The sequence below is a fragment of the Cucurbita pepo genome, chromosome 10 (genome assembly GCF_057944985.1).
Source record: "Cucurbita pepo subsp. pepo isolate OVF chromosome 10, ASM5794498v1, whole genome shotgun sequence".
In the NCBI taxonomy this organism is placed as follows: Eukaryota; Viridiplantae; Streptophyta; class Magnoliopsida; order Cucurbitales; family Cucurbitaceae; genus Cucurbita; species Cucurbita pepo.
Window position 1 is genome coordinate 3387887 of NC_141807.1, and position 11344 is coordinate 3399230.

The 11344-nt window shown below is 37.8% G+C and overlaps 2 protein-coding genes across 2 annotated transcripts; one reads left to right on the forward strand and one right to left on the reverse strand.

Moving 5' to 3' along the window:
- The first annotated feature begins 564 nt into the window (after positions 1-564).
- On the forward strand, positions 565-2312 carry LOC111804436 (cytochrome P450 71AU50-like). The gene is made up of 2 exons (XM_023689242.2): positions 565-1454; positions 1525-2312. The coding sequence occupies exons 1-2, from the start codon at positions 585-587 to the stop codon at positions 2137-2139; spliced, it is 1485 nt and encodes a 494-aa protein (XP_023545010.2). The 5' UTR covers positions 565-584; the 3' UTR covers positions 2140-2312.
- A 1065-nt stretch (positions 2313-3377) lies between these two features.
- On the reverse strand, positions 3378-9792 carry LOC111803718 (putative inactive receptor kinase At5g10020). The gene is made up of 3 exons (XM_023688241.2): positions 8137-9792; positions 6087-7685; positions 3378-4152 (listed from the first exon to the last, which is right to left on the reverse strand). The coding sequence occupies exons 1-3, from the start codon at positions 9083-9085 to the stop codon at positions 3575-3577; spliced, it is 3126 nt and encodes a 1041-aa protein (XP_023544009.2). The 5' UTR covers positions 9086-9792; the 3' UTR covers positions 3378-3574.
- Between the last annotated feature and the right edge of the window lie 1552 nt (positions 9793-11344).

An 11344-nucleotide genomic window follows, 5' to 3' on the forward strand; every position in this document is an offset into this window, starting at 1 on the left:
ATAAACCATGGAGAACGTATAGATTATTGCAAACCCTACTTAAGGTGTGATGTCTCATATTGGTTGAGAAAAAGAACGAAATGCTCTTTATAAGAGTGTGGAAACCTCTCTTAACATAAGCGTTTTAAAAACCTTACTCCGAAAGGGGAAGCCCAAAAACGAAAAACATGTGCAAGAATTGGTGCCCCACGTGAAAAACGGTATGCTTCCGACGATGGCGACAACAGTTGAAAATGGGACAACAAGAATGTCGGTTCCCAACACCCTTCTACCACGAATCAGCTACCGGAAAACATGAACACTGAATGAAAGGGCTGACTGTGGTCGGTTGGGCTGAGTGGATACGCAATTGTCGGTGTCCAAACCAAATTGGCCCATCAATAAATTGATTTGTCAACTAGGGTTTCTATCAACATAGATAAAATCATTTATGGTTGCAATTAAATGGTGGTATTTCTTTTTATCATTCATACTCATTAATCACGTTTTGAATTAAATTATATATATATATATATATAAATAGCAACGCTCTATGCACTGTGGATTGCATATCTCCTACTTTTACCCACAACTTGGCACAAAAAATGGCTTGGATTTGGATCATTATTATCATGTTTGCTCTTGTGCTTCTCTTTAGGCCATGGCTGTTGAGGAACAAAGGCAAGAATCTACCTCCAGGGCCTAAAGGGTTTCCCATTTTGGGTAGCCTTCATTTGTTAGGGAAGCTACCTCATAGAGATATTCAACGATTGTCTCAAAGATATGGGCCCATCATGCACATGAAATTGGGCCTTGTAAACACCATTGTTGTGTCTTCCCCTGAAGCTGCAGCTCTGTTTTTGAAAACCCATGATCTTGTTTTTGCAAGTCGTCCAACAAATGAGGTTTTCAAGCACATGTCTTATGGAGAAAGGAGCATGGTGTTCTCAAAATATGGGCATTATTGGCGCAACATGCGCAAAATATGCACACTCGAGTTGCTTAGCAATCAAAAGGTCAATTTTTTCAAATCAATGAGAAGGGAAGAGCTCAGCTTGTTGATTGATGAGCTTCGTGAGGCTGCCAAGAGTGAGGTGGTTGTTAATCTTAGCTCAAAAGTTTGTTCTCTTAGTGCAAACATGACATGTTTGATGATCTTTGGCAAAAAATTTGAAGATAGAGAGCTTGATGAGAGGGGTTTTAAGTGGGTGGTACAAGAAGCCTTGAAATTAGCTGCAGCTTTTAACTTGGGGGACTTCATTCCTTTTATTTCAGCTCTTGATCTTCAAGGATTGATCCAACGTGCAAAATGTGTTAATAAAGTATGTGATAGGTTTTTTGAAAGGATCCTTGATGAACATCTTGAATCCAAGAATGAGGATAGTAAAGATTTCGTAGACGTTATGTTAGGCATTATGGGGTCGGAGGTAACCGAGTATCAAATTGATCGATCCAGCATCAAAGCCATAATGCTCGTAAGTAAACATTTTGCATTCGTATTTAAAATCTGTTTGGAATGACTTTTTAACGTACATTATTTTTTAGGATATACTTCTTGCGGCGACAGACTCGTCAGCCGTCACCATTGGATGGGCAGTAGCTGAGCTCATCAAACATCCACATGTAATGAAGAAGGTGCAAGACGAATTAGAAAAGGTTGTGGGTTTGAATAGAATGGTGGAAGAAACAGACTTGTGTCACTTGACCTACTTAGAAATGGTAGTTAAAGAGGTTTTAAGATTGCATCCTCCGGGTCCATTAATAGTTCCACACGAAGCGGTTAAAGATTGTACGGTTAATAACTTTCATATACCTAAAAAGTCACGAATTATAATAAATGTGTGGGCAATTGGACGAAATCCAAGTGCTTGGACCGATGCTGAAAAATTCTTTCCAGAAAGATTTATAGGGAGTCAAGTGGATGTGAAAGGAAAAGATTTTCAACTACTTCCGTTTGGATCTGGTCGAAGAGGTTGTCCTGGAATGCAAGTGGGTCTAGTCACAGTTCATTTAATCTTGGCTGAACTCGTGCATTGTTTTGATTGGAAGCTTCCAAATGGTATGCTACCAGCTGACTTGGATATGACGGAAGCGTTTGGTTTAAGCTGTCCCATTGCTCAGGATATTATGGTTACTCCTATTTACCGTCTACGAGACTAATACGTTGGCGATAGCGTTGCCCAAAGCTAAAGAAGTTAAAAGGGTGTTATGGGCTTTGTCATATGAGGCTACTAAGATTTATATGCAAGAAGTGTAATTTGTATTCGATTGCTGTATACAGTAAAGTAATGTAATGTAATTAATGAATAAACTATTTGGTATATATCATTCAAAACCTCCATAGATATTATTAGAACATTTTAATTTGATGAGAGATGATATTAAACTTAATGAACAATCAAATAACTTGACCCCATTTTGAGGATATGCTAGTTGCATCAATGGACACTTTCAGCCACCACTGTCGGATGGGCACTACCTAAGCTCATCAAGCATCCACATGAATGAGAAAATGCAAGATGAATTAGAAAAGCTGGTTGGGTTTGGATAGGAACATGGATGTAACAGCTCAATGAGTCTACTGCTAGCAGATATTGTTCGCTTTGGTTCGTAATGTATTGCCGTTAGTCTCACAGTTTTAAAACAGTTCTTGTTGGCACACTGTTCGGTGTCTGGGCTTGATACCATTTGTAACAGCCCAAGTCCCAGATATTGCTTGATACCATTTGTAACCGTCCAAGTCCCAGATATTGTCTGTTTTTTACCGTTACGTATCGTTATCAACCTCAAGATTTTAAAACGCGTATGTTAGTGAGATTTCCACACCCTTATAAGAAATGATTCATTCCCCTCTCCAACTACTATGTGACTGTTTTTTACCGTTACGTATCGTTATCAACCTCAAGATTTTAAAACGCGTATGTTAGTGAGATTTCCACACCCTTATAAGAAATGATTCATTCCCCTCTCCAACTACTATGTGACTATGGGATCTCACAGTGGAAGAATTCGACTTGAATTAAGAAATGATTCATTCCCCTCTCCAACTACTATGTGACTATGGGATCTCACAGTGGAAGAATTCGACTTGAATCAATTAGAGTACTTTAAAAAGGTCTACTATGTGACTATGGGATCTCACAGTGGAAGAATTCTGACTTGGATCAATTAGAATAAATACTTTAAAAAGGGGAATGTACGGGCAATTGGAAGAGACTCTAATGTTTGGATTTGGCCAAAGAGGTTGTGCAAATGGGTGTAACAATAGTTCGTAATAGAGCTCAAGATCTTATGATTACTCGCCTTTACAACGTGTGCACATAACTTGTTCATATAACTAAATAGTTTGAAGTGAACATTTTTTTGTTTTCATTAACATACTACTGAAACTCTTGTAGGGGAAAAAAAATGAATGGATACCGTTCATTTACAAGAAAATTTCACGGAGAAACATGGTGACAATATGCCCAAAATCTGTAGGCTGAAACCAATACGAAGCGAAAAATAGGAAACAAAAACAAATGGGTCGAGGAACACGGAAAAAACTAATTCCAAGACGCATGTACACAAGGGGGAGAGGGGGAGGGGGTGGAAATCAAACAGATATAGCACATAAATCATCGAAGACTTGTCTGATGTTAGGCCTCTCATTTACAGGGAGAATGCACTTGAGGGATATAGCCAACAGTTCATCCATAGCTTTCGAAGGCTCTTCTCCGACCACGATATCTCGGTCTATGCAGTCCATTCTTCGTCCTTCTTGATCGCATAGACGTACCCAATCTGTTAGATCGACAGCCCCAGATTGGCCTGATATTATGTCGCCTGCACTTCTTTTGGTTAAAAGCTCCATTAGAATCACCCCAAATGAATAAATGTCAGCCTTGAAAGATGGACCGGGTTTCGCTGCACAAGCCAGTTCTGGAGCACAATATCCAAGTGCTCCTAGATTCAATATCTGCTCCGCAATGCCTGCTGGTGTCATCAAGCGGTGAAGTCCGTAGTCAGTGAGGCGGGCATCAGAGTCATGGCCTGCCAAGATAATGTTTGTTGGCTTTAAGTTTCCATGGGGGAGGCCACTGTCGTGAAGGTATAACAGACAGCGAGCAACTTCCACTGCAATTTTTAGTCTCTGACTGAAGGTCAACCGAGAATAACTTCGAGGTGTAGTTTCTGCCACAAAAAGAAACAATACAATGAATCACTAGAATACACAGAAGTAGTCTTAGAGAGAGTCAGATTGCACGGGAAAGTACTTCTGCAAGAAGAATACAGTGATATTCTAGTGTTTCTTTACAGTAAATGATTGCAAACTAGGCAGAAACTTATGATTCCAACCACACGCTTAACATTCTTGTTCCCGCTATGAAATTGACATCCAGAAAGATCTTTGGACGTGGTAGTAATAAAAAGATGATAACTATAGGAAGAACAAAGAGACTGCATCACTGCAAAACAGGCCATCTTCAATTGTTGTGCGGCCACTCATTCAAGAATAGAGCTACCAATTTTATATATGCCATTCAAACTCTTTTATACGAGATTTGGGAGAAAAGAAACGGAAATGCCTTCAAAAAAAAGTTTGTGTTTGTAACAACTCAATCCCACCGCTACCAGATATTATCCTCTTTGGGCTTTCTCTTCTAGGCTTCCTCCAAGGTGTCGGAGAGGTCTCCACACCCTTATAAAAAATGTTTCATTCTCCTCCCTAATAGATGTGGGATTTCACAATCCACTCCCTTCGAGACCCAGCGTCCTTACTGACACATCGCCTCATGTCCACCCCCCTTCGGGGATCAGCTTCCTCTCCTCACTGACACATCGTCCAATGTCTGGTTCTGATACCATTTGTAACAGCCCAAGCCCAGCGCTATCAGATATTGTCCTCTTTGGGTTGTTACAAATGGTATCAAAGTCAGTCATCAGACAGTGCGAGGCATTGGTCGGAGTAGGGCTAAACCCTAAACCCTCTCCATAGTAGACGCGTTCTAAAATTTTGGGTTAGTTGAGGGATCTTACACGGTTTCCTATCTACTAGTTGTGGGCTTGGGCTGTTACAAAGTGTTAGTAGTTGAGGGATCTTATACGGTTTCCTACCTGGTGTTTTCTTTCAAACAACTACCGTCAATATAGCTTTTTCTTCTTTTCTCATCTTCCTCTTTTGCATAAAAAATGTGTTAAAACATTATAATACTTGTTCCGAAATTTACAAACAAATAAGAGAATCTAGAACCATAATTTATCCCGGAAAAAAAAATAAACAGAATCTTGTCAAAGACACGAAAAAAAATACAATCTAAAATTATAGTATAGCAATGGCACTTTAAGGGCAGGGCTACGTGATGAACTTTTGAGTATGAGACAAGCAGCTACATGAGATCTAAAACTACGGCAATGATCATCATAATTGACAATAACAAAAAAGTGACACCACTTGTTGCACTTCACAACTTAATTTGCTATTTCTATAATGATAATCAAGACATACATCTTGGACTTCAAACTCCATCAAATCATCAATATGTTCGTCAAGTTATGCCGAACAAATACAGGTTGATTGTGTATCGTTAAAACCATAAATCAAAATAAAATGAGCAAAACTAATACCAAAAGTTCAAAAAAGCTTGAAACAAAATTTTGGATAAGAATTTATGCCGAAGAAATGAGTGCCACAAGAGCACTGAGTGTTGAATTAGTACCCATTCGTCATGGAATTCTGACCTATGATAATAGAGGCTCTCAAAAGTGTTTTGAAAAAGGGCCCATTCTAGGCTTAAATGATACACATCAGAAAACAAGAGTTTTGGCCACAGATTACCAAGAAAAAACTATCTGCAAAAGATTTCTATTCCATTTTCCAACCCTTTACTTTCATGCATGAGTAATGCAAGAAGGAATTATTCTTCGCATGTACATTCATCACTACCAACCAATGTAAAAATCACAATTTTCTTTTCAGAGCGATTACTCCAACGGTTAAAAATCCAGAAAATAGTTGCATCAGTGACAGGACACATAAAAGGGTATGTGCAGGTCCATACAGTTAGCGTCAGTAAAAAATAAGCAAAGAAATACCTAAACATAAAAAGGAAGATTCCAACACTTACCGTAAAGATGTAGAGCTAAGCTATCTCCCAAAATAAAGTCAGCTAAAAGAAGTCGCTCTTGTTCTCTTGGACCCCAATAATATGCCCGTAAAGGAACAATGCTTTTATGCCTCATTGATCCAATTCTCTTAACTTCCTTGGCAAATTCTTTCTTATGTTTGACAAGTCCCACACGTAGCCACTTAACTGCCAGCATATGTCCACTATCCAGAGTAGCTTTGTATAGTGTTCCATGGCTGCTTCTACCAAGAACTTCAGCTGGAGCTCTGGATAATTCCTCAGCTGTGAATAGCAGTGAATTGTCCAGAAAAAACAATTCTCCGGCTAACCGATCTGGTGAATACACATCTAGTGTAACAGGTAGTTCACGCCCTTCAACAAACTGGTGTGAGGAAGATAATGGGGAACCAGGGGAGGAATTTTTCGCAGAAGTAACAGGATGATCGTCGAGCAAGTTAGGAATAATCATCGATGAACTTGTTGCAGCACCTCCAGGTAAAACATGTTCAGAAATCTCAGAAGAGAATTCTGCCTGCCCAGATAATGTCCTTGAAGTAGAGGTTAGTAAATGGTCGTTTGAAAAACTTGAAGAAGTTGGTGGAGGCTGATTGTTCAGTTGGAATTTGAAAATAGAAGGCCTGAAACGTTCCATCTTATTGTTCCTTTCAGTACCCTGGCCGCTAAATATACTTCTTCCATGGAACTCTTTACGTTGTGCTCTATGATAAGCCAGTAAAAGAAACACAATCATCACAACTGTTCCAACTGAGGCAAGAATAATAGCTATTCGTATATTAGCTTTAGAAGTGCCACGTTTTCCCTGCTCGGGTAAACTATCTGGAATTGAGTTCCCTGAACCTATATCTTTCGGTAAGCTAAGTTTATCATTTCCGGGACGAAATGATGAGACAGGGAAGTTCCTTAAATTCTCTGGAACACTACCGGAGAGATAATTGTAGGACACATTAAAAACATGTAAGTTGGGAAGCATATCAGGAATTTCACCTGTAAATTTGTTGTTCGATAAATCAAGATACTCCAAGTTACTCAGTCTGTTCAATTGATCTGGAAGTGATCCTGATAATTCATTCTTTGCAAGATTTAGCAATTTGAGACTCGCCAATTTATCTATTTCAGGAGGCAACCCACCGATCAAGGAATTATTAGATAGATCAAGATATTCCATTGGCAGATCTGATGGTTTAACTAACAACTCACTAACACTCGAGTCCTGAAGAGGAATGGGACCAGTAAACCGGTTTCCCGAAAGATTGAGGCTGATCAAGGTAATGGATGTAAATAAACTAGCAGGGATAGTACCGCTTAAATCATTCAAACTGAAGTCAACCGCAGACATGCTAGGATAGTTCCCCAATGTAAACGGCAAAGGGCCTACTAATAAATTATTTCTGACGTTAAGCACCTTTAATCCCTCAAAGGAAGTTGAGTTTGGGAAACTTCCTGTGAACTTGTTTGAACTCAAATCAAGAACTTCAAAATTGGCTTCCCAAGTCTGCAAAACTGATATGTCGCCAGATAAAGCATTCGACGAAAGGTCCAAAAATTTCAAAGTAGAAGAGTCAATGCGAAGAATTGAACCTGCAAGTCAAATAATGAATGATGTTCAGCAAAGTAAAACGTACAGCGACCATGGATGACGGTATAGGTTTAGATCATCTTAAAGTTCATCTCAAAATACAAAAATGATCATAAGTCTTCCATATAGCACAGAGAAATTAAAATAGATGGTCATTTTTTGAAACCAGTTGAACTGAAATAGATTGTTAGTCTATTAACATAACGTCGTCATGCATGTGACTAAGTGACTTCAAGTTATAATCAACCAAAAGAAGATCTTAACTCTTCAAGCATTAATTGCAAAAAAAAAAAAAAAAAAAAAAAAAACCATTATGTGTGCAATGCCTTGAGCAAATCCCAGAGAGATCCAAATTGGGAGATCACAAGTTAGAAACTTAAATGCACCTTCTTAAAATGAATCAATCTCCAGTAAAGCTTAGAAAGTGCGATAACAAATCAAGAAATTCTTTACCTGTAAAGGCATTACCACTAAGATCCAATTCCTCCAATTGCAAAGACCTGTTTAGCAGTTCCCCAGGCACTGAGCCATATAAAAGATTGTTATCAAGCCTCACAGTCCGCAAATTAGGCAAGGACCCAAATGAAGGCAATTCCCCAATAATCTGATTATGACCCATATCCAAAACTACCAAGTTTCGGAATAACATGAGAGAGTCAACGTCAAAGAATCCACCATTCAATCTATTGTAACTTAAATTGAAAATTCTCAACGTATTAGCCAAACTCGAAATGTTCTCGGAGCCAACTGAAAGCCCTCCGTAAAACTCATTGTGGCTTAAATCAACATATTCCACATTCCGCAGCTGGGAAACCAACAGGCCAATGTTGCCATAAAGTCGATTAGAGTGCAAATCCAATACCTTAAGCTGATTAAGATTCAATCTACCAACAGGAAACCCACCATTGAAGTCATTTGCTGAGAAATTCAGATAGTTCAGATTGTAAAGATCATTGATCCGCTCCGGGATCGGCCCGTAGAATCCATTAGAGGACAGATCCAAATGCTGCAGACTAGATAAAGTCCCAAGAGCAGGAACAAGCCGTCCAGTGAAATCATTTCCAGAAAGACTCAAATTCTTAAGGCTCTTAAGCCCAATCAGAGTCTGGAACTTCAACTCCCCACCCAAGCCTAGCCGGTCCAGCACAATTGCAGACACATTACCGTTCTCATCGCAAGACACACCAGTCCAGGACGAAGGGCAGCCGTTAACATCAGAATTCGAAACGAAGGCCAAATCCCACTTCCCGATGACCGAATTGTGCTGATCTTTGAGAATCCCCTTCTTGAATTCAAGCAGAGAGTTGAGTTCGGAATCGGAGGCTGAAGAAACCAAGAGGATAAGCAGAAAAATGAAGTTAAGAGAGAGAGCTGCGTGCTGTAGATAAGCAATGATATTCATTGGTGAGAATGTGGGAAAAATAAAAGAAAGCCCTAATAATTCATAGAGGGGGAAGTGTGGCCACGCTAGAAGAAAAGAGCACTCGAAACCCTAGAACCAGATTGAATGCCAAGAAAAGAAGAGAAAGAGAGTTTAGATAGAATAGGAGTATATGTTCATCAGAATGCAGACAAATAATAGAGAGAGAGAGAGAGAGAGAGAGAGAGAAGAAGAAGAAGAAAGAGAAAGCGTTAAAAATGGCGGTTTTGGTCAGGTTGAGAGTGTGAAAGGCAAGTAAAGCACAGTCAAATAAAATGGCAATGCTCCAAAACTACTCTCCGGCTCCGAGGCCATCTCCATCCCTCTCTCTCTCTCTCTCCTCCCTCGCCCCCACATTCTCTCTCCTCCACAGTAACGCCGAATTGACGCCGTCAGCTCAGCTGGGTTGGGGAAGAATGAGTAAAAGATAAGTCGATTTCAGGTCAAAAACTACAGTGAAACTCAAAGACGGCTTCTTCTTCTTCCTCTTCTTCTTCTTCTTCCTCTTCTTCTTCTTCTTCTTCTTCTTCTTCTTCTTCCTCTTGATGGATGGAGAAGACGACGGCCGCAGAAGGAGGAGGAATCAGCTGGCGTTGAGCTGCTCTGCAACTGTGCTATTTCTTTTTCTTTTTCTTTTTCTTTTTTTTCTTCCCTTCAGTTACGCAGATAATAATGGAGGTTTTCACGTAATGGAGTGGATAACAGCTAAGCAATTTATTTTAACAATATATATTCTTTTTATTTATTTAATTTATTTATTTTCTATTTTCGTTCGAATAACAGCCAACAAATTCCTCTGCTTTCTGTATTCTTGTTTCTACTCCTGAACGTTGAAGTTCAAATTTTACCAAAATAAGTGAATTATAACTTTATTTGTTGGTTTCTAAATTATGGACATCAAATTATTACTTGTCTTATTTTAAATTTATTTTATTATTATTATTATTAAAATTTTAAAAGTATATATATATTGCCTAGTATTTCTTCTATAAATTTTTTACCATATCCTCAATGTGTTTTTACTTTAGGTACCTTACCAAGTTTAATAAAAGTATAAATTCAAACTAATCTTAAAAATTGATTTTAAAGTTTATTAAAGATATAATGACTAAAATAAAATGAATTTAAAATAAGGTCAGTATAAATTTTATTACAAAAAAACTATATAGATTTATGTTAACATTAATGAGGTGAAAGATTTAATTTTTCATTTTAGAACAATATAGGATTATGACTTTTCATTCCTAATTTTTTAATTTTCCACGTTTGTTGTTGACTATCTCAAATAAATATTTTTATTTTACCCAAAAAAAAATGCCAAAGGAGACGTGGAATTGAAATAAATTAAATAATAAGATAGCTAGAAATGACAACTTTTAAGCAAGAAGCTGTCTTTTTTTTTTTTTTTTTTTTATAACTATTATTATTTTTTAAATATTGGAGGAAAAATGAAGGGATTGTTTGTTCTGATGACAATTTTATTATTATTATTATTATTATTATTATTATTATGCATCATTCACCAATTAACAAAATTATTTTATACGCCAATTAGCAATATTTTCTATCATTATCCAAAAACAAAATATGCTTTTAAGGAAACAAAAATTGTTTTCCACTGGTTTGAAGCGGATGAAATTAACTCATCAATGGTTATCTTTCATTTTAAGTTTAATTTGTAGTTACTCACAATAGAGACATCAATCAAGTGATATACACTATTCAACATCTCGAGCATCAAAATATAAAATTTTCAGCCTTTTAACAATAAATATAAAATATATGTTTTTCTCAAAAAAGAACTTCCTAATACTTTTCAAACATTTAAACATATTTCCTAAAAACACGAATAATTTTTTGAAGAAATGTGCACATAAAAACACTAAAAATTTATCTCATTTGCATTGCCAGTTTGGCCTTTGTGAAAATGTAACAGCTAGAGTACCTGACAGTTTTGGCCTTATTGCTGGCCATATTCTCACTTGGACACACACATAACCATCCACCAGAGCGCAGCAAGTGGCAACTCTGTCTTTTTGAGGGGGAAAAAAGGTGCCCCCCCCACCTCTTTTTTCCGTTGGCTTGGCTCCATCCAAACCTGCTTACTTGAACAACACAACAAGCTTGGCTTAAGCATTCAACAAATACACAAATTTATATCATAAACTCTTGATATAGACAGGGTAGAAGCTGAAAAGTGATTGGATAAAGGAGAAGAAATGTAATAGTCTAAGTTTACCG